Source organism: Buteo buteo, chromosome 2 (genome assembly GCF_964188355.1).
Source record: "Buteo buteo chromosome 2, bButBut1.hap1.1, whole genome shotgun sequence".
Classification (NCBI taxonomy): Eukaryota; Metazoa; Chordata; class Aves; order Accipitriformes; family Accipitridae; genus Buteo; species Buteo buteo.
In genome coordinates this window covers 79,254,945-79,277,726 of record NC_134172.1, presented here as the reverse complement: position 1 = coordinate 79,277,726, position 22,782 = coordinate 79,254,945, and the positions used below count along the sequence as shown (strand labels likewise).

At 57.6% G+C, this 22,782-nt stretch overlaps 1 protein-coding gene and 1 long non-coding RNA gene across 6 annotated transcripts in view; one reads left to right on the top strand and one right to left on the bottom strand.

Moving 5' to 3' along the window:
* Positions 1-18,253, top strand: part of NOL4L (nucleolar protein 4 like) — a 64,526-nt gene extending 46,273 nt beyond the window's left edge. For all 5 annotated transcript variants that reach the window (XM_075022195.1, XM_075022192.1, XM_075022190.1 and 2 more), the window contains 6 exons: positions 9,935-10,206; positions 10,974-11,159; positions 11,239-11,430; positions 11,519-11,641; positions 11,951-12,152; positions 15,278-18,253. In XM_075022195.1, coding sequence (XP_074878296.1) covers positions 9,935-10,206; positions 10,974-11,159; positions 11,239-11,430; positions 11,519-11,641; positions 11,951-12,152; positions 15,278-15,477 — 1,175 coding nt within the window. In that variant the 3' untranslated portion in view covers positions 15,478-18,253. The remainder of the gene's footprint in view (positions 1-9,934; positions 10,207-10,973; positions 11,160-11,238; positions 11,431-11,518; positions 11,642-11,950; positions 12,153-15,277) is intronic.
* Positions 18,254-18,498: 245 nt separating this feature from the next.
* On the bottom strand, positions 18,499-22,370 carry LOC142028207 (uncharacterized). Its single transcript, XR_012649475.1, has 3 exons — positions 21,173-22,370; positions 19,586-19,716; positions 18,499-18,572 (listed from the first exon to the last, which is right to left on the bottom strand). It is a non-coding gene; the product is annotated as an uncharacterized LOC142028207 (long non-coding RNA).
* Positions 22,371-22,782: the final 412 nt, after the last annotated feature.

The following is a 22,782-nucleotide window of genomic DNA, read 5'->3' as shown; positions in this document are numbered from 1 at the left end:
CATGAGAGGAGGTGCACGGAGCAGAGAAGGAGCGTGTCGTGAGAGGAAAGGCAAATTACTGGCATGGGGAAGGGAATGTGCCTGAATCAGTGTCGAGCACTCTTCAGTTTCCTCTTCTCTCAATCCATGAAAGCCCTTTTTTTTGGAAGCAAATGTGTTTTACCGGGTTCACACTGGCTTGCTAAGGCTGTGTACATGCAAGACTTTCCCAAGGAAATCATATAAATGTGAGTAACCAGCCTGTGTGAACTGCACCCTCCTTGGAGTCCAGCCGGCCAGGGTGCCCTGTGCAGAGTGCCCGTGCCAGGGCAGCCCAAGGGCTCTGGTTAAAGTACTCCATGCCAAAACTGGATGTTTATCCACGTCTCCTGCGCTCAACTGTCCACCGTGCCCCACAGCAGCCCCACAGAGCCCCAGCCTTCTTCCACCAGCTGTGGGAGATCTGGCCAGTGCTGCAGTGAGCCCTGTGCCTCCCCTGCAGCCTGGCTGGGCTCAGCTCCCAGTGTCCCGGTGCTGCAGAGGGGTCTGGTCACATGCTGCCTCCTTCGATCTGGAGCTTGTTCAGGACTCGGTAGTCTCCTCCCTCTGGAAATCCTTTTGAGTTACTGAATCGGTCCCACCTGCTGCTGTCCGACAGGAGGGATGCTTGGAGTGTGTCTTCTGTGAAAGGCTTCCTAAAGTATAAAGTTTTAATGAAGAGTTGCCTAGTAGGAGAGCAGTATCGTCTGACATGCTTGTTAAAAAAAAGTCTTGTTTAAAGTACCGAAGCACCAACTCCAGGTCTTTTGGAGGCTTGGGAGGAGCGAGTGCTCTCCTATGGCAGACGAGCAGAGCGGTATGAAATCCAGAGAGGCGGGAGAGCAGGGAACTGTTGTCCCATGCTTTGATACACAGGTATCTGCTAAATCTTCAGAGAGCTAAAAAGCAGCTAGGACAAAAGCCAACACCACCTTTTGTCTCCGTGCCCAGAAACCTTGGCCCAGTATAGCCGTGCTGCAACCAGCGTCAGCCCTTGGAACAGCAGGGAGAACAAATTAGACCTAATGACTTCGGTGGGTAAGGGACAGAGAAGGCACCATTGGGAGAGCATCAGCAGCAGAGCTGGGGTTCCTGCTGGGTTGGCGGGCGGACGGCGGGACGCAGGACACGCCGGCCAGCTCTGAGCAGCGACGCCGACGCGCACACACTCGCTCCTTCCATTTTCCTTTGTTACTCATCCTGTGGGCCCCAGCACGGAAAACGTGAAGCTCCCTGCAACATCCCTTCCCCGTCGGATGTTGCTCACAGCGTACATGCCCGCAGGAAGCCGGCGGCTACCCAAAGCGACAGCAGGATCAACACAAACTCTTTGCTGCTGAAGCGGAGCTATTGTGCAGAACATCCTGGAGGGACACGTCTGTGGGAGCCAACACGCGTTCGGAGCAAAGTCACCCTGAATGCTACGCTGTCTCGCTGTCCCCTGTGCCTGTCACCATCCCTGAAGGGGTCCTGTACCCACTCCCAGCTGAGAGCAGGTCCTGATGCCTGGCCCTGTCTTGCTGCAGCAGTTTCAGCTGGAGTCTGTCCGTCTTCAGAGCCCGTCTGCATCCACAGGCGAGCGCAGCATTACAAAACCTCCCAGTTTGGTCTGGTGCATGGGGCTGAGTGGGGTGTCCCACCACAGGGATGGTGTGACCAGCTGGTGAGTGCAGTGCCCTTGAAAAGGAAACAGGAGGCAGACCCCCAAAACCCCAGTGTATGTGACATGGCAAAGCCCTTGAACTAATGTAGAAGACACCTCTGTCTTGCCTGCTAATAGGATACATCTTGCCTCATCCCTGGCCATACATCCTGCTCCATCGCCTAGGAGCAGCGCTCAGCCCATGGGCAGGGGTTGCTGCTCCTCAGCCCATCCTGCCCGGTCCTTCTGAAGAGCAGGGAAAGCTCCTGGGTATAAGATCTGCTTTCCCTGCATGGGGGGCGTAGGATTGCTTCATGGCACCGTGTTGGGTCAGATCCCCTTCCAGCTGAGGTCCCTGCGTGCAGTCTTCGCTTGACTGGCAGCGTCCCCGCTGAGCCCATTCTGCCTGGAGCAGCAGTGGCTAATCCAGACCTTGGAGAAAGGACTTTCTTAACCTACTTAACTGTGAAGGCACGTGCTCCTTGGGGGCATCCCTCGAGGCAGCTGGCTGGGAAGGCTCCCTGGTGTTGGGGACATCCCTCAGGAGTGCTCCAAAGGAAGGACCTCAAGGACATGCAGGCAGGTGTTATTTCAGGATGCTGTCCCAGGAGCGGGTAGGGCACGTCGCTCCTCTGGACGCCCTGCCCTGGGACCAGCAGGGACAGCACAGAGCTGTCCCCAGCACAGCAGTCTCTCTTCTGGTATGGCAGGCATCCCACAGCTCCGGGTCACGCCGCCGTTATTTGGCGAGATGCCCACGATGTGCTGCACATCACCAGGTTCTCCGAACTACCGACCTTGCAGAGTGCTTTCTGGGGAGGAGAGCAGCCCTCTTGTCAAGTGCAGACCAGAAGCCAGGCCCGTGCCTGCACAGCGAGCTCAGCTCCTGCCTGCAGGACTCCAAACGCACCAGCTTCACGCCATGCTCTATCTTCAGGGCAGTCGTGACGCCCTGCTCCACACCTGCACCTCCTCGACAGCTGGTACCCGACCGCAGGGCGATGGCACCCTCTTCACTTCACCGTAGCAGGGTCACTTACCGCGGGTAGCATTGGGTGTTGCGCAGTTCCCATTTCTCCTGTGCCACTGGGGCTTTCTTCAGCCGGCCCCATCCCTACTCCAGGTGAACACAAACACACCTTTGCCAGCCACAGGGAAGGCCCGGGAGATGCATAGACAGCCATCTGACGGCTGGCCATTGCAAGAGGTGGTCTGCAAGCCCTGAGACCCTTGCTTTTCTGAGGCTGCAAAATCCTCACTGTTTTCAGGGCTTCTTGCACTGGTGTTGGATTTCACCCTCCCAGAAGCCCTAGCTCAGAGCCTAATTGAGACTAGGACCAGCATCCAGGCCTTAGAACAGCTAGATGTGACCTTATCTTATTTTTCTTAGGCATGTATTTCCTCTGTCCCTCGGGTGTACCCACGCTGTGCTGTCCCTGTGGCAGAAGTCAGCAAGTGCATCCCTGCCTTGCCTGAGCGCTCTGGGCTGGTGGCTCCATTCCCCGTCACCTCTTCCAGGGGCATGTCTGCTCCTCCCGAGCAAAGGCCCTCACTGGTGATAAACACCCTCCTTTCGGTGTCTTTTGAAGAGCTGTTCTTTCCTGCTGCAAGGCTGAGGAGTGCGGCATGGACGCTGTGGTGCCGTGGTGGCTTCACCAGCCTGTCACATTGAACTCGGCTCGGGGCTCCCTCCCGGCTGGTGCATGGAACAGAGTTTTGGGAGGCTCTTCTTTGGTCTGGAGCAGAGGGGATCACCAGGCTACTGGGCAGCCAGCACCACCTGTGCCCCCACCTTCCTCCCCAATTTGAGCAGCCCCAGCCGAAGGGGTGAGCAGGGACAGCAGGGTGAGGTCTGCAGCGTGTCCCTTGCTTGGGAAGGGTGCAGAGTCCAGTGGCTTGGATGCAGTCCCCACTCTGTCTTGCCCAAAGGACTGGGGGCGAGCAGCAGGGTCTCTCTGGCGGCAGGCCTGCGCTGGAGGCACCAGCTTGGCGTGAATTCTGCCCGAAGCCACCAAACCCGTTTGTTTGGCATGGGGAGAGGCAGTGCCCGGGCGGCGCGGGGCCGCGGCATGTCCCCTCCCTGCAGCAGGATCCGGGTGGCTGCCAGCGGCAGCGGCACAAGGAGAGGCTTGGTCTGCGCCACCTCTTTCCCCGCCATGGGCGAGGGCCGGCTCCTGGCTCGGGCACCCCTCGAGCAGCGAGGTGGCCGGGGCAGCAGCGGTGGGAGGGACGAGGTCAGGAGGAGAAGGGAAAACCGAGCAACAGAGCGCGTTTGTGGCGAGGCTGCTTTCTGCAGCGGGAGCTGCCAAGCTTTGGTGCATGGGAAAATGTCCGTCGTGGGGCCGGCACGGTGAGGTCCCAGTGCTGGAGGGAGCTGCTCCCTCGGGCTGGGCAGCAGAGCCGGGGGGAGATGGCACCGGGGGGCACCTTTCATGCTGAGGGAGGGGGAGCCGGTCGCACAGCGCTGCCTTGTCCGGCTGAGCTTGCCTGCGGACGCGCATTGTGTCCAGCCGTGCCAGATGTCTGGCTTGTCGAGGGCTCTGGTCGAAGGCAGGGACCCAGGGAGGGAGTGCGGAGGGTGGGCACTTTGTCTGGGACATAACAAGGTTTGTGTTAACGAAGGAAGACAGGAAATACAGCGCCTTAACGGGACACTGGCCGGTCCCACCGCTCCATGGTCCCCAGCGACATTTCTTTTTTCTTTCTTATGCATCTTGGAGGCAATCAGCCGGGCAGGACCTGGACAAAACAGGCTTCGTGCTCCGGCCACGTGAGTGGTGCGGGGCCGGGGCGGCCACGGCAGCCGGCATGGCTGGGGCCTCTCCCGCCGCTCACCGCCTGGTCGTGGGTGCGGGAGCCCCGGTGCGCCGCTCCCTTGCGCCTAATGAACACGGTGCTGCCGCCCAGCCGTGGCCCCCCCGTGGGGCCCCCGTTCCCACTCGGTCTCTCTAATTTGTATTAAGTATCCCTTCCTCGCAGGCTTTCCTCCTCCCCTTCTTCCCCCTTCTCGTCTCTTTTGTGAGTGAATAATTTATGGCACTTTTCATCTTCCTGGCTGTTGTTCCAGGCAGGCGGCGGTGGGATGCTCTGCGCCCTCCTGACAGCCGCTCTCAGGCTGGGTGTACAGCTCCAGCCCGTGCTGGTGCCACGGTGGGCTGGAAACGGGGCGATCCCTTCCCGGTAACGATGGCGAGTCTCCGGTTGGAGCAGCAACCTCTGCCATCACCCCGCCGGCCACGAGCAGGCAGGGCCACGGCTGGTGGCTCCGTGGCAGCCCACGGGGGACCGAGGGTTGCCGGTGGGACCCGGTGGCGGCCGCAGCGCCCGAGGCTGCGCAGGCAGGGAGTGCCGAGGGAGTGCCGCCCCGGTGCCGGCCGGGGGCTCCCGTTGCGGCGGGGTGCGGGCAGGGCCGGGCGGCCGTGGCCCACCGCGTGGTGCGGGGCTGCGGCGAGGTTTCCGTGGGCCGCTGGCTCTTACATAAGCTCATTGTTTTCTGAGTCAAAAGAGGTTTTGTCTCCACTCTGGAGATGTGACAGGAGGAGGAACAATTTGCCCCATTCATCTTTAACTCTGCCTTTGGAGAGCGGTGCGGTGGCCTTCACCGACAGAGACGTTAAACCCAACCACTTCCCGGCCGTAAAAATCTCCCGGGGAGCAGGTGTTGGAAATCGCCCCTTCCCCTCCTGATCTCCGCAAATCCAGCGCCACAGAAATCAAGGATAATCCAGCAGCCTCTTCAAAATGAAAACGCTGAGCCCTGATTAATTCATTTAATAAGTGACTGATCCCCTCCTCCCCCAGCACCGCGGCCCAAGAAGCCATTTTGCTTCTCGCTCTCCCGGGCTGGGCACCGCCGGGGAGATGCCGGGGCCGCCGCGGAGGCGCGAGGCGGCTTCCCCGTGGCCTCCTCGCCAGCCTGGCCGCAGCCTGGCCTCCGCAGTGGTGCTGAGGAGGGCAGTGCTCCGGGGGCCTCGGGGCCGGGCGGCCTCCGTTGGGCTCTCCAGCCTCACCGGCATCCCCCATGCAGCGCCGAGGTCCCCTCCACCTCCAGCCCCTGGAGCCCCGGCTCGAGGGGATTAAACAGGAGAACGAAATATTCCGTTTTCCGACTGAAAGATCAAACCGGTTAGAAGTGACGTTGTTTTTACAGTTCCATCTGCTTCAATTAGGGCGTGGGGGTGGAGCAGGGGGGCTCCCAATTATCCTCATTAGAGGGGCTCCTCGTGCAGCCAAGCTCCAGCCGCGAGCAGGGAGCTCACCAGGCTCGTGCTGGTTGATAATGAATATATTCATGGCTGCGCAGCCTGGCCTTGCTTGCCTGCTGCCGCCAGAGCCCTGCTCATTACGTGTGTTTTGGGCGATCGCTGGGAGTCTGCAGAAAACCTCTCCGAGCTCAGAAGTTTGGTGGGTTTTATCGAAACGGTGATTCTCTGGGAGCGTGGCCAACACGGCTGCTCGGAGTCCTGCCTCAGCTGCCGCTGGCAGAGCAGGAGCCTAAACCCGGTGATGGCACGCCAGGTGGGAAGGCTCCTGCTCCCTCTGCCCCAGGTCCTGCTTCGCTGTGGGGTGCCCCAGTCACTGCTCGGGGCTGGCCGTGGGCTGGAGGTGCCCCAGTGAAGCTGCCTATGGAGTGGCACCGGCACGGGCACCGGCACTGTCCCATCCGTGCCAACCAGGAGAGTGCAGTGCTCCCTCCCGAGCCCATCTGCGTTTTTAAGCTGGTTGAAGCCATCCCCATTCAGACCCAAGGACCTCAGCAACCTGAATTTGTGGCTGGTTTTCAGCCCACAAGACTGAGGTTAATCCGCCACTTTATACGCAGAGCTTCTGGGAGAGCATAACCTGTAAAAAGGTAGAAATAAGAAAATTATCTGTAGCTAGCGGGTTTACAGACCTCATTATTTACTTACGTTCATACTTGGTTTAAACTAAATTGTTCTTGCAGTAGATGCTGGTCCCTTATGTTAGATTCCCATTTCATTTTCTTATTCCACCTGGACGGGTTCCTAGACACGTCTTCCCCTTTGTTTTCAAGAGGTTTTGGCTGTAGCAAACCCAAGGTTCGTAAATGCAGCCGAGTCAGGTAGAAACCTGATTTGCAGCTGCTGTGCGCGTTTTGTGCAACACAAAAGAAAACCTGAGACATTGAGAAGTCGTGGGGTCCAGACCTCACCCCCAGGATCCTGCCCGGTGTGAGCTGCTGGTGTGGGACCGGCACTGCCGATGGGGACGGGAGCTGCAGGGACCAGGGACAGAGCCGCGGGGAGGCTAGAGGTGGATGGGCAAGGGGAGAGCAGGATGCCCAGGGCGGAGTAGGGGGTGCTTAAGGCAGATTGGGGATGCTCAGAGCAGGTTGAGGATGCTCAGAGCAACGCAAGGATGCCGAGGGCAGATTTGGGATGTCTGGGGCGGATTGGGGATGCTCAGGGCACCTGCACAGCCTTCTCCCAGGTGACGCCTCTCTTGGTGCCCCTTGTCTGGCAGGGCTTTTGTGGCACGGAGCGCCCTCGGCCCTTGCTCTGTGCCGGCAGCTGTGCCGGGGGCTGCCTGCCGCCCCAAGAGCCGGCAGGAGGTCCCTGCCGTCGGCCGGCGGGACGGGCGCTGATTGGCCCCGCGGCACGGTGCTGTTGCTGTGGCTGTGCCCGGGCTGACGGCTGGGCCTGGCGTGCGGCTCGTGCCTCCGCGCATGGGAATAATTCTCCTTAATCCTTCCGAGAGGCATCACTGGATGAGGCTGGAGCCTCCCTCTGGGAGCCCCGTCTCGCCTGGTGCGGAGAGCAGAGCAGGGGGAGGGACGGCCGCCATCCCAGGGGCAGGGAGCCCTCCGCGCCCCCCGCCACCTGCCTGCTGCTGCACGGGGCCGCGGCCGAGCCGGCACCGCTCCTGCGCCCGTGCCGAGGGCACGGAGCGCCGGCGGTGGGTCCGGCTGCCCGTCCTGGCAAGGTGTGCGCGGGGCAGCGAGCCCCGAGGAGCACACGCCGGTGTGGGAGCTGAGCCGGGCAAGCTGTGCCGGAGAGCAAAACCCCCGGTGCCCCGGGACAGGAGGGCGTGCGGGGGCAGGAGGTGGTGGTGCCCCCGGCATCCTGCTCCTCCGGGTATGGCCGAAGCCCTGCTGCCATGGTCCGGGCTGCAGCAGCCTGCCAGAGCCCTGCTGCCGCGGTACGGGGATGGGAGACCAGAGCTGGTCTTGGGGGGTTGCCCCAGGGTAGTGCCGGCTGCTGAGCTCCCCTGGAGCCCGGTACTTTCCGGCACACAGAGCCGGTGCTCGGCCCCGGCCAGGAGCAAGGACTTCTGCCTGGAGCCAGCCCCACACCGGGGAGGGTGACGCCTGCCGCTGGCCCGGAGCACCCGGCACATAAACACCACCCTGAGGATTAGGTCAGCTCTGGTCATTGCTCAGACGAATAAGTGGATCAGCGCAAGGGAAAGGAGGGCGAGGGAGCTCTGCTGAGCAGGTTGCTCGAGTGGGGACCTTTTAATTTAGGGGCTCGTGGGGCCAGGAGCAGCCTTGGCGCAGGCGCGAGGCTGGGCAGCGAGCGCTGGCGCCCGTGGCGGGGTGGCTGGGGACACGCGGTGGCAACCCCGGCCAGCCCCCACGGTCGGCTTGGATGCCCGAGCGTCCTCAAGTCTGTATATTTTAAGGGATACAAAGTCCTGGGCTGCTGCAGGGTCACAGGAGCGCTTGCCGAGCCTCTCATTAAAGTTTCCCAGCGGGTGCTGGCGGGGGGGGGGAGGAGGAAGAGGAGGGTGGGTGGGAGCAGCCAGGCACCGTCCCGCCGCCCCGCGCCCGCACACCTTCGGACCATGCGGCAGGAGCCGTCGGCGCGGTGCCGAGGCCGTCCGGCGGCCCGACCCCATTGTCCTGCGGCCGCGCGGGCCGGGCGCGGGGACCGCCATCTGCTCGTCGCTGCCGGCAGCTTCTTTGTTCGCCGCCCGGCGCACGCTCGCGCAGGAAGCGGCTCCCCACGTGCTTCGCCCTTTCCCTCTCGCAGAGGCACCTAATGAAATAAAGGATTTACTGCAGCGAGGGGGAGGGAAGGGGAAACGGGCCGAGCAGTTTGAAAATGTCGTGCCTGGCCCCAGGGCTGGGCTCTTTGGCCGGGTGCAGGCAGAGCCGGGTGCCGGCAGCGCTGGGCACGGGCAGGGACGAGCTCTCTGCCGCGGCTGGGCCGTTCTTCGGAACGGCACAAGGCGGGAGGCCGGCGCGGTGGGAGCCGTGCACGGGCAGGGGGATGGTGCCGGGACCTGGGGGTGTGAATATAACCGAGACCGAGCGGGAGCCGGGCTGTGCGCCGGGTGTGCGTGGCACTGCCGTGGCCGGGCCGCCCAGGCTGCGGGCTCTTGCCTGTGCAGGTGCTGGGGGGTAAGGGCTGGCCAGGGAGCTGCCGTGGGGATGGCGCTGGGGCTTGTGGAAACAGGGAAGCGGGAGTGTCTGCGTAGTGTGTGGGAGGTCACTGGGGCTTTGAGGAGGACAGGAGGGACATCCGTGCAGCCCCTGCCCCCTCCCCACAGCAGCGTGCCGAGGAGCCTTGCTGGGCAGCGTGCCCGCTAGGAACAGAGCTCCTAATGCTGCTTCCAGGCAGCACAAACTCAGGGTTTTCCCACCCAAGCGAGCCTGTCCTCCTGTGCTGACCCCACGCCCCAGCACTCTGCAGAGCAGCACGTCCCCGAGCTGCCGGCTCTGGAGCTCATCACCTCTGCACCCAGCGCCGAATTGGGCCAGCAGGACCATGCCGGGAGGCGAGGGACCTGTCTGGGAGAGGCAATGCGCCTTTCTCCTCCCTGCAATGCAAACAGAAACCGAAAAGGACCAAATTCCAAAGTTCTTATTCAAGCCCAGGCACCGTGGCCCCAGGCGGAGGCGTGGGGACTGTCACCTGCCGGAGGGACGGGTGGCCCGGACGGGGGGCATGGCAGCGTCCGGCGTGCTTTGAGGGACAAGGGAGCGGAGTCGTGTGACGATGGCCCTGTAGCCGCGATGGCCCTGCAGCCGCGGACGCTGGCGTCTGTACCTCCGGCTGCTGCATCCCAGGACCCACAGCTGTGCCGGCCTGGCTCCCGGCAGCACATGCGGCGACTCACCCACCAAGTGAGCCCAGAGCAGCCCTGGCCGGGCAGGGGCTTTCGAAGCAGCGGCACATCCGCGCTGCACGTGCCGGTGGTCCCGCAGGGGGGCTCGAGGGAGGTTGGCATCACGGGGGGCAGAGACGCTCGTCCACCTCGGGGAGGTGGTCACAGGGTGCCACGGGAGTGACCGCACGTCCTTCTTTGCAGATGACTCCTCGTCAGAGAGCTGCAGCGGGAATGGCTCCTCCACCCTGAACCCCTCCACCTCCAGCAGCACGCAGGGCGACAGCGCCTTTCCCGAAATGAACGGAAATGGCACCGCGGCCCCCATGGACTTCACCACCTCCGCCGATGACCAGCCCATCAACCTCTGCGACAAACTCGCGCCTGCCCACGTCACCCCTTCCTACCAGTCGGACAGCTGCAGCGCCGACGGGCTGCGCAGCAGGGTCAAGTACGCGGTGAAGACCACGGCAGAGGTATGGCCCGCGCTGCAGGCGGCTGCTGCCGGGGCTGGGCGAGACGGGACGGCCGCACGTCCCTGGCTGGAGCTGGGCATGGGGCACGGCATACTGGGAGCAACCGCACGTGAAGCTTCCCAGGCCAGGCAGGGACACGGCTCCTGCCCCCGCGCTGGGAAAGCGCAGAGTGGGGGCAGCAGGGCTGAGAGCCTTTCCCTTGTAGGAAGGGAAGGACGGACGAGCGCTGCGCTCACCCGCCACTGCTGCGGCAGAGCAGCTCTGCCTGGCCGTGCTCCAGCCTCCAGGCTGCTGCTGCTCAGCAGAAATCAACCCGAGTGCCGAGCGAGTGGTTGGCAGAGGGAGGGCAAGGGATGGTTTGGGAGAGCCAGGGGCATGCCCCACACCCCACCTCCCAGAGCTGAGGCTCTGCAGTGGGCTCGCCTTACGGCCGTGCTGCTCCCACCGTGCAAGGAGGAGCCCGTTCCTGGTGGGTCCAGGCAGCATTTAGCACAAGGTCGGGCAGAGCCACGGCCCCCACCAGCCAGAGCTGCGTTGCCTGCACTTTGGGCCATCACAGGCTCCCTGAGGCCACCGTGTCCCCCCTGCCCCAAGCAGGCAGGAGCTGGTGCTCAGGGGAGCCCGGCCGGGGGTTCATCTCAGGTTGCAGGGGGACATGAGGAAAGGGGACAGAAGCAGTGAGCCAAGGAGAAAGGGCTTTTTCCTAGTGACCCTGGGCAGGGGCGGGCAGGCGAGGGCTGCTCGCGGTAACCGCTGTCTCCTGTCAGTCCCCTCCATACAGCTCCGGCAGCTATGACTCCATCAAGACAGAGGTCAGTGGCTGCCCCGAGGACCTGACCGTTGGCAGGGCCCCCACGGCCGACGAAGATGATGATGACCATGATGACCACGAAGACAACGATAAGATAAATGACTCGGAGGGGATGGACCCAGAGAGGCTAAAGGCCTTCAATGTAAGGAGAGCGCCACGGGGAGGGTGAGCCCGCCTGCGTCCTGTCTCGGTGTTCCCACCGTCTGTCTTCTCCTTTGCAGATGTTCGTGCGCCTTTTCGTGGACGAGAACCTGGACCGGATGGTTCCCATCTCCAAGCAGCCCAAGGAGAAGATCCAGGCCATCATCGAGTCCTGCAGCCGGCAGTTTCCCGAGTTCCAGGAGCGGGCGCGCAAGCGTATCCGCACCTACCTCAAGTCCTGCCGCCGCATGAAGAAGAACGGGATGGAGATGGTGAGCAGCCACCCCGCTGCCCTGCATCCTCACCACCGCTCCTGGGCCAGAAGGTCCCTGAGCACCTTCTCTGCTTGTGTCTCTGCAGACCAGGCCCACGCCGCCACACCTGACCTCGGCCATGGCAGAGAACATCCTGGCCGCCGCCTGCGAGAGTGAAACGCGGAAAGCAGCCAAGAGGATGCGGCTGGAGATCTACCAGACCTCCCAGGTATGTTGCATGTGGCTGGAGGTGGGCGAGGGACGGAGCCGACAGCATCCCGTGGCAGGGCGGGGAAAAGGAGAGACGTTTCTGAGCAATTTGGTAAAGCATTTTAAAAAGTCTTTCTAAAAGTCAGAGGGCTGCAGAACAGGGCCCTGTGGTGCGTCCTAAGACTCAGGCCAGTGGGGCCGGGGATGCTGGTTTGGGCTGGCAATGCTGTAGCCGCAGGAAACCAGGCGTCCCTGTGCTGTCCCTTGCACCGGCCGCAGAGGACAGCCGGGCTCCTTGCTGGACTATGTCTGTGTTTCCCTCGTGCAGGATGAACCGATTGCTCTAGACAAGCAACACTCCAGAGACTCCACAGCCATCACCCACTCCTCCTATTCACTGCCAGCTTCATCTTACTCCCAAGACCCAGTCTACATCAATGGAAGCCTGAACTACAGCTACCGTGGCTACGGGTCCCTGGGGGGCAGCCTGCAGCCGCCTGCCTCCCTCCAGACGGGCAACCACAGTAACGGTAAGTGGTCGCACGCTGCACCAGGGTCCACGGTGGCACAGGGAGCCCACCCAGGCAGCGTGCCACAGGCTCCCCAGTATCCTGCACTATGCGACTGAGCTGGTCGCTGGAGGGGAGGCAGGGGCTGCTCCCATGGCTCACGCCAAGCCCGGTCACAGCAGCACCTCTCCTGCCGCTGCACAGAGCTGCTCCAAAGGCCCCTCTTCTGCCTGTCTACTCAGCTTGCCTCATCAGTGGATGGTTAATTGTTGAACTGAACTTGGAAGGACAGTCTAGGTGGCTCTGGTGGAGGGAAGGAGTGTCACTTAAAAAAAAAGAGAATCTCTACCAGCTATTAATTATTAACAGGAGCGGGCGCCTATCGCTGCCCTGATCTTGTTGCTGGTATGAGCTGTTCCTTTCCCAGCCTGCATTGGCTGCTCTCGGAGACGGGGATGGGGATGGGGACAGGGCTGGTGAAGTTCAGGGTCTCTACAGCAGTGCCCGGGGCACAGCCAGCTCCTGCTGCAGGTCAGGAGGGTGACGAGGGGCTGGGGGGGCTGCATGGGACAGGACTGAGGCTGCAGGGTGGGAAGGCAGAAGGAGAGCACAGGTGAGGCTTGAGGGGTCCGCTGAGCGAGGAGCAAGTGAACAGAGCGGAGTAGCCTGGGGCCGAGCAGGGCACTTGGGGAGATGCCATGGTACCTGGTGACTCCCTGGCACCCAGGAGAGAGAGGTGTGGGATGGGGCAAAAGCTCTCCCCTTGGGCAGCAGCCTTCTCTCTGGCTGTGTCCTCCCGGCAGCGGTGGCACGACCGGCTGGAGCCCGCCCTGGTCCTTGGCTGCCTTCACTTGCCCCGGTGTGCTCTGGGCTCCTGCCCTGCCCCTGCCCGCCCCGAGGGGAGTGAGGATTTGGAAGGATGTGATTTCCGGAGTCCTGAGAGATGCCTGTCTGGGATTAACTCTTATCATCCCTTCCTAATGCTTCTTAACCCTGAATAAAGATCCCGCCCCGGCCTCCAGCTGCTGAGACCTAATCCTTGCAGCCGCTGAGGAAGCAGCAATGGTTCCTCCCCAGAGCAGCACAGGCACCCCTGGCCCCCCATGCTGCCCTGCACCCTCCTTTCACCCAGCCCAGCCACGAGTGCTGGCTCCTTGATGTGAGACAGCAAACATGCAGGAATGTCTCAGAGCAGCCGCAGTGAGCGCCTGCCCCAGGAGGAGCAGACAGGCCCTGTGTGTAGCACACGGCAGCAGCACACAGCAGCACCTTGCTTCTTTCTAATGGATTTTTTAAACCTCTGCTTTGCAATTATTTTTTGCCCTTTGCCCAAGCTTTTGCCGAGTCCTTTAGAGGTAAGAGTGTGCTGCTATACCCCTGGCAAGGAGTGCTGCAAGGAGCTGCACCTTCTCCCTCTGTGAGCAGAAAGCCTGCAGGGGTTTGCTGCCCAGAAGTGTCTTCTCCCTCCATCCCCCACCTGAGGCGATTCTCGTTCAAACCTGCATCCCCACTCCCAGCCACTTCCCCCTTGGTGAGCCGGGAAATGGGCTCTGTTTACTGCTGCCTTTTCTGTCCAGTGAAATTGCTTTCGCTTGAGAGCCTCCTCCTCCTCCTCCCCTTCGCAGCACTGATTAGCCTGGCATGGAAGTCCTCTGCTGGTGCCACTCCTCCCACAGCATTTGCTGCTCCAGCATTGCTTTCCTTGGATGCTTTCCTTCCTACCCCGACGCAATGCGCTCCCCTCCCTGCCGCCAGCCAACAGCAGGACCCACCTGGTCTCTGGTGGCTGCTGAACTCCTCTGTCCTGGTTTGCAAACCGCTGCAGCATCCAGTCCCTGCTCCATCTTCCTGCGTGTCCCACCGCAGCAGCGTCAGGCCACCCAGCGGGAGCTCAGCCCTCCTGAAGCCTTTCTCCAGCACCACCAACTGCTCCATCAGCCTGCAATGCTCCAGCCCACAGCCAGGGGATTAATAAGTTCAGTGTCTTCTCTTTCTCCTTACCCCTGGGCTGCAGCCTCGCCTGCCTCCTCTCCCTAACTAGTATCACATCTGTAGTACACGTCTTTCCTCTTCTCTCCATTTCTAGGTGATTGTGTGGTTCTTGCACCTCGCTTGGCTTCTCTTCCTTAGTCCAATGCAAAGCTGAATCCAGTTTTTCCCCTGTCTTTACCTGGCTGTGTCACTCCTCAAGCTGTGTACCAGCTTCCCTGCCAAAGTCTTCCACGCACAGCCACCCAAACCGGGCTGCACACGTGTGCATGTGATTGTGCACACAGATCTGCAGACAGCCATCGCAGTGGCTGACAGTGTTCTCTGGGTCTCGGAGAACTTGATAATTTCGTGACTTTTTGCAGGTTTAAGATCTGTATTGAGACGGGGGGGTTGTGAGCTGGGGGCAGCTGTGTGTCCTGTTCTGCAGAAGACAGGCGGGCGTACGTGGCCAAAAATCACGTGCACTAGAGGTGGAGCAGAGTTGGACTTAGGAGAAAGAATTATCCCTGCCCATCAGGCAGATCATAAATTTTGCAGGACTTCATTTCATTTACAGACTAAGCCATAGAAATGTGCAGCCTAGGAAGACCATTTAGACGGCCCCAACCTGATATGTAAGGCTGAGCATGTAACCGTGTTGGTGCCTGGGGGGCTGTGCGAGACCCCAAGCAGGGCACGTCTCCTCCTCGCCACGCAGCACAGCCCGGCGCTGCGTGGGCACAGACACCATGTAGTTATCCAGCGCTGAACCAGGGAATCGCACCCTGTGCAGGATGTTACTCTCCATGTGCAGAGGAAAAAATAGAACCTGGAAGATGATTTTGATGGGGCAGGTACCCCTCAGGTGCCGGTTTAGCTCCTGGCAGAACGCGGCCACAGACCCTCCCTTCACAGAGCAGATGGGACAGGCTGCAGGACGGGATTTTTGTCATGTTGACTCTGAAGTTTCTTTCCTTGTGGCTGTTGTAGAGGCAGTGGCTGGCTGGTGCGGGAGCTGGGGCTTCTCACGTTGTCTGGGGCACCACACTTTGCAGGGACCTTCCTGCTGGTGCAGAGGTCCAGGAGCGGCAGCTCCCGCTGGGGATCTTGTCCTGGCAGGATGGACACGGGCAAGACTGCTCTGCCTGAACTTCCCTCTTGCTTTTCCTTGGCAGGTCCGACCGATCTCAGCATGAAAGGTGGGGCCTCCAGCACGGCCCCCTCCAACAGCACCAGCAGGGGAATGCAGGCTGCCCAGCTCAGCCCCACGGAGATCAGCGCGGTGCGGCAGCTGATCGCCGGCTACCGAGAGTCGGCAGCGTTTCTGCTTCGATCTGCAGACGAACTGGAAAACCTCATTTTACAGCAGAACTGACTCCCTGTGTCTGCATCGCTCCTCTGTCGAGAAGACAATTTATACCTGCTAGAAAGAGGCTCCCAGCGGTGTCCTGCTCAGGACCACCATCGTCCTCCCGTGAAGTGGCGGGTACATGTAGTTTTAGAAGGTGGAATCCAAAAGACCTGTTTTCTTTTACACTCCAAGCACCTGGGACTTCAGGCACAAGGACACATTTTTGAACCGTACCAACACCTGTGCGTCCAGCCGACCAGAAGCCAAACCTGCGGCTTGGAAGGATGTGGGACTTTCAAGGGCAGAAGGGAGCCTGGGGAGGTTTGGGGCTGCAGATGTATTTAGAATAACCTTTGTGGACCCAAATGTTAGATACCCATCCCCAGATAATTTCCAAGTCTTAGGTGAGCTGAATCACATATTTATTGAGAAATGGACCCTCCTCTCCCCTTAGTAATTTATTTTTCTGAAAATGGATTCTTTTGAGTTTGTACAGATTGCCAGTTTTTTGTCTGTCTGATCAGAAGGAATTTATTCCTGTGAAATAACACATTCCATATCACTACACTACTAATTTCCAGGCAGCTCTGCCTGTTTCTCTGGGGAGCCCTTGTCCCACAGGGAGCGAGTTTGCCATTCAGCCCTAGACTTCGAGGCTGCTCAGCCTCCAGTAAGCATAGGTGGCAGTTGAACAACGGAGCAAGCAAGCGTCCTGCTTAGACCTTCGTTCTAAGCGGTCCCGTAGCAGCAGTGGGGTCTAAATCTCCCGCAGAGACTCGGCAAGCTCGGCAGACCTCCGGCTAGAAGGACGTCTCGCACTCATTTAAGTCATTGCAGATAAGAGAAGGAAGGAAAGAAATACCTGAGAAACACTGTCTTGCGGTCACCATCCGTACTCTACCTCACACTCCATTGTGGGCTTCTTCCAGGCCTGGCCGAGCTGGTCCTGGGGGACGGTGAGTGTCGCAGACGCGTGGATCGCGCCGAGGAGGCTGGAACCGACCCGGCAGATCCAGCGGATCCGCCAGGGTCCTGCTGCTGGGCGGCAGCTCGCCCCCACCCCGCTGCGCCCAGCTGTTTGCTCTGGTCCGCGTGAAACCAGCCCTGGGGTAGCATCAGGAGAATAAACCGTTTAGGAACCGCATGGGTGTAGTAAAGGCTAATGCTGGGTCTCTGCCTGAAAAGTGAGCTCAGTGCGGCAAGCCGCTCGCTCCTCTGCAGAAGATAGAGACGGGCAACATTCAGCAGCAGAACTGACAAAAAGTCCTCTCCGGGGCCCAGGATCCTCCTCCCCCCTCCCTGCTCACAGTCCTGGAACAAGCCCACAATTCCCAAAGTGTGGAAAAGCCGTAGTCCGATGACCATTCTGCCCTGTTACCACCCCCCTGCCCCCAATAATGCACTTCGTTTTGCTCAGTGCAATACCTACTACCAGTGCTGCTAAACCCAGGGACTTCGCTCAGGCACAGAGATGCTGAGCCGAGCCAAGCAATGCAACGTGCTCTGGAGCCACGTAGAGCAGCAGAGACTGGCTGCCGGGGATCCCAGCTCCTCCTCGTGCCCCCACGCCGGCGCAGCTGCCCCTGCCCGGGCAGGAGTCCTCACCGCGAGATATAAATCCGATAAGTGTAAACCCCTATACGCTCATTTTAAAGGTAGATACTTTCTCTCTTTGGAGCCAGCTTTTTTCTTCTTTTTCGGTCACTCTGAGCCGGCGGCGGACAGAGGCCGCTGCTCCCTGGGGGGCTGATGCCGCTGGCCCGGGCTCGAGCTCGGTGGCAGCGGCTGGTCCCAGCCAGGAGCGGACCCGGGCAGTTTGCTCAGTAGCCTTTATACCCAATTATACTCCCCACACACTGGAAGAGAAGCAAAACCTCTACCCCGCTCTTAGTCTCAGTAGAGAAAAAGCCAGCAGCTCCTGAGGACAGGCTTGCCTGGCCCGGCAGCAGAAGGGATTCACCGTTGCATTGACTGTTCTCCCCAAACCGTAAACCTTCCATAGCATTCGGAGAAAAGGGACCTAAGCCCTGGCCGTTCGGTGCAGTCGGGGTGTCTGTGCAGAGATGAGGTGGTGGCTTGTTAGACCTGAGCCGATGCTGGAACCGGGAGCATCGCGGCCGCCCCGCGGTGCCCTGGGCCGGGCGCCCCGTCCCCTCCTTGCCCGCGGCAGGCAGGAGAGCGGCGTGGGGGCCAGCCCGGGACACCAGCCCCCCCAAGCCAGGGTTCAGACTCACGCTTTCCCCAGCACTTCACAAGCCTGCTTGGTTTGTCCACTGCATCCTCCCATACTTGGAATTTATGTAAATATTTATTTTTGTGTGAATACCATGAAGTAACAAACCTTTGACAAAATATGTAACCGCAGCCATTTGTGAAAGTCTTAACGTTAAGGAAGGAGAGGCAGAGACAATCGCTGTCCCGGAATTCTCTCTCTTTGCGATATCCCACCCGAGTCAGTGCCTCCCTCCCCGTCAGAGGCCATCGAGAACATTTTAGCCATAAGTTTGCCATCCAGTTTACTGAAAAAGAGGTTACCCAGGGGCTTACGGACAGATCGCCATCAGCTACAGTTTGTTTAGTTTTATTTATGCAAGTTTTAGCTGTCGTTACCAGATCACCTTTGAACTTGTCTTAGCATGTCTTGAAGTTTAGTAGCTCTTACACTTTGTTAAACTGCTGTAGAAGACAGATGAGGCTCACGGTTGCGTAGGAAGGTATCCAACAGTCTACCCTGTCCTAACAACTGATGTTCATAACTTGCAGCTGAATGGTACAGACTCAGATTTCCAAAGCCCCGGTGACAGCCACATCTGTGACAAGTTATGAAACAAATGGGATTGACTACGAATTTCTGTCAGGGATCTCTTTTTTTCTTTTTTCTTTCTTTCTTTTTTTTTTTCGGTGAGCCGCAGCTTTATAGTTTCTTTGGAGCGCGCTCCACAGACATCTCAGTGCTCTTCAGCTGATCCATGCTCAGTTGTGGCTCTTCTGTGCTCCAGGACTGTTTCACAGCCACATTCCTGCGCTCTCACTAGGCAGGACGGGGTCAGGAATCGCTAGTCTGGGTTCTCAACGAGAAGGAATGAGCAGGAGCAGAATACACCGGCTTTCCAGATATTCTGAGAGGTGAAAGGAGAATGCTGGGTTAGCAAATGGTCTGGATGTTCTTGGTTTTGTTTAAGAAAAGCTAATCACTGGTCGAGAAAATAGATTTTTTTTTAATTTAATTTTATTTTATTTTAAACACAACCATCCTGCCCTGGATGTGCGGTTCCCATGACGGTGTTTCTACATGGGAGAGCATTCCCGGGATTGTGAGCAGATGTAACTTGTACCTCCCCAATCCAAAGGGCCACTTCCCTCCCATGAGTGGCCGTCGGATTTAGTACCAGTTCATGAAAAAAAATGCTGCTTTGAACTCAGAGGGTTAATATACTTTTGATTTGTAATTTTTTGTAAAACTTTTTACAAGGTAGCATAGTATTTCACCAGAATACCAACTACAATCCGTCCATGGTCTGATTTTTATATAATTTAGTGGTGCTTTAGAAACTTTTGTTTGGTTGTTTCGGAGCTGTACAGCTCAGTTCTTCGCCTGTATCTACCTAAGACCAATGTGAACCTTTGTATTTTTGCTCCTAATTTTGGACTCAGTGAAAGTGTACTGTTTACATGTACAGAACTCCCGGCCCCTGTGTGTTCTGCAAGACCTGCTGTTGAAGAGGAAGATGCACCTCACCCAGTTCGTCTGCTTAACCAAGCCACAGCTTCACTCACCCACCGACACACGCACCTACCCTAAGGAAGACCCCACAAAATTGAAACGCCCTTTAAGCAATTTTGGGTTTTGCACAAGCTATTGTATTTTTTTTTTTTTCCAGTAGTCGATTTACGGATTGGCTGCGATTCAAATCGAGAGCTGACCCGGAGCTCAGTTAACTGAAGCACCAGAACTCAAGCAGGCAGAGTCGCACAGTGCTGCCGTTTCACCATCCTCCTCCTGCCACCGAGGCAGGAGGGTGAAAGCTGCCGAGCTCAGTGTAGGGTTCAAACAATGCAGAAGAGCACTCGAGCCCAGGGGGCTTGCAGGGAAGCAGGGGGGAAACACTCATCAGCATAATTGGAAACATACTTTACCGAACCCGGTGAAATCGCCCAAGCTGGCTGCTGATTTCAGATTGAGAGGGTGGGAGCGCGTTCCCTCAGGAGGCGGGGGGCTCCGACACGAAGCAGAAGACAGCTCTTTGGAAAGTCGGTGCTTTCCTGAGGGCTCAGATAGAAAGCATATGGCACTTAATCCAGCTTTTAAGGTGACACTTTATTGCTTAATCAATTGATTCATTTTGAAATGATATTTTTGCAGATAGGCACCTATGCAACTTAATGTGGCTCTTAAGCAGATGAGCACTTCCTCCTCAACGAGCTTGATAAGAGTTATTTGTGTTATATACTGTGGATTTTTCCAGTAAATGTGGCTTAATATTTTAATTCTTAGAATGTGTGTCTATTATATATGTGATGCAACTTAATTCTGTTCTGTTTGTGGAATGATTAGCACAGGCCAACTCCCTGTTCCCCTCACTTAACAAAGACCAATGAGCTGTTAATCAAGCTGTTATCTCCATGGTATTACTTGCTAAATGCACTGATTTCATAAGTATGTGGAATCCTTTTTTTTTTTTCTTTTGAATCTGTATATCATATATAAGACTGAATCTACTTAATAAACACTGTATAACAAAAAGGGCTTTCTCCTCCACTGTCGAGCACCGCTGGGTGCTGCCGGCACCGGGCGCTCTCCAGCCGCTGCCCCTCGCCCCGGCGCCAGCCCGCATTTGCTCCCCAGCCCCAGCCTACGCGCTGTGTGAGAGGTCAGTGCGATTGGTCACCAAAGCGGGATCTAAATTTAGGTGTTAAAGGAAAAAACCCGTATCTTTCAATAATTTTGACATACATAAGCTGTGCTTTCCATTCCTTAACAGACAGCTGCGGGTACCATAGAGAGCAGCGTTAGCACTCACAAGTGGGGCTAGTCACAAATTTTATGCTTAACTTATATTTTGACAAAATTAATTTTGTGAAGTGTCTGTTTTTTGTGAAAAAAAAAAAAAAAAAGAAAAAAAAAGAGTTTTCATTGAAGTTTGTGGAAAGTTCTCCCTCTCCCTCATGGAAAATACTGATTTTTCATTACCAGCTTTATTCACTAAGTATAATAAATCTTTGCATCCATAAAACGTTTTATCTCAAAGCACTGTGTAGATAAAAATCTCCTGATTTGCATCAGTGGCTGGCTGACAGTCAGGAGGGCCCAGGAAAGATGAGTCAAATCGGTTTGCAGCTTTGGTGGAAGCGCTGCCTTTTGCTTTTCATACGGGTGCCTGTGATGCGGCGCGGGCAGAACCTGCCCCAGGTTTTGCTGCTGCAGCCTTCAGCGACGGCCAAAAGGACCCGCCTGAACGTTTGCGCTTGTAAATAGTCACCCGGCATAGCACATCCCAAATGGACCTTCCGTAGTAATGAGTTAATGTGTGTGTGTACACAGAGTGAACGTGAGGGGTTTGTAGTGCACACAGGTAAAGCGTCTCCCGTGTGTCCCTGACACAGTTGGGTTGAACACCATTAAGCCTCTGGATAAGCTTTGCCCCCAAATTTCAAACGGAGGAAGCCATGGGGATTAGCAGTGCTCAGTCGCACCAGCGTGCAAACCCGTTTTTGGTACCTTTGGAAGTAGCTGCTGTTGATTCCACAGCTCCACGGTCGCGGGTCTGTTGGCCGACTTGGGAAGTCCCCTCTGTCCACAGCCGGCTCCATCGCGGAGCCAGGATGCTCCAGAGCACCGCAGGGCTGGACCCAAACAGCAGGCGATCTGTGAGAGAAAAAAATCTATTATCAGATAAATATCACGGAGAAAAGAAAAAATTAATTCATATTTGCTCTGTGTGAAATTCTGACATTAATAGAGTTTTACTCTTGAAGCCTCCAAGCTCCCCTACTCTAGAAGTAACGAATTCTGACATCATCATCCACCACACCAATGAAATAGAAAACTTGATGTCAGTTATTTAGCAGTTTTAAAGCTTACCTAAGTAACAACTCTGCTTATTTTTTGCGTTACTTATTTTTAGCATATTTAGACAATCTGGACATCTTTAACCACACCTGTGCTTGCAGCCAAAGCCTGCCAGAGTGAGGAGAACATCAATGAACTACCAAAACCCACAAAAGCTGGGGCCAGAAGAGCCACTGCCCTGGCCACGCACGGCTCCTGGGCTAGCGCAGACCCCGCGGCTCGTGCCGCAGCACGCTGCCGGCGTGCAGGAGACGTCCGAGGTCGGCAGGTTTGGGATGGGTCAGTTCCTACCACTGAAGGGCTGCAGCCAGGACCAATGTTCACATCCAGATAAATCCTGACTCCTGACGGGAGCGATGCAGAGTTCAAACCATAAACCTTCTCCCATGCTTGGGACAGAGCTTCCTTTGCACTCAAAGGCAGCAATGCTCAGCTTTGACCCCTTTTCCTTCTCACCAGGATTTTTTAAGCAAGCAGACCAAAGAAGCTAGGCTTCACTGCTGCCGCGCTCCTGCCCACCAACCCCCCGGCATTAGTGATGTGGAGGAATGGGGAGAATGGGGCACCATCGCCGCTGTTCTGCAACACCACAGCACCACAGAACGTAAGGAAGTTCAGTATTCTATCACTGTACAGAGCTAAACATTGCCGCAGCCCCACTGCCCAATTTCTGAGATCACCGTCTGCCTTGCGGAAGATCCACGCAATGAGACCAGAACCCAGATGTGTAACAGAATAATTCACGTTATTCTTTTCTTACTACCTAGAAAAGAGAGAGGAAGGACATAACAATAAAGTAGTTTACAGGTAGTTTCAATGAACAGTATAATTGGTATCACGTTGTTAACGCGCTTTAGAAGACATTTTCAGATCCATTTATCCAACAACTGAGTAAGCCGGTAACGTAAAAGCCACGTTAACAGCAGCAGCAAGACCCCTGGGCCAGCCTTGGTGCTGCTGCCCATAGGCAGGGCAGGTATTCCCCCCCACCCCCCCGTCCCGTTACTGCCGTGGGGGGCTCCTGCAGCCTTCACTCCCGCAGCGTCCCACTGCCACGCTGCTGCTTTTGGAGCACTCAGGTATGCGTTTCCCAAGAGCCACGCAACGCGTCTGCAGTAGGTGCGCTGCCTTCAGTTATCTACAAGTGTATAAAAACCGATTTAATGAAGCCGAGACAGGACTGCAGCCCCTCCCTGTTAATCATCTGAGCAGAGCTCTGGAACAGTCCCACTTAAAAAAGAGGAAAGGAAAAGCAATAC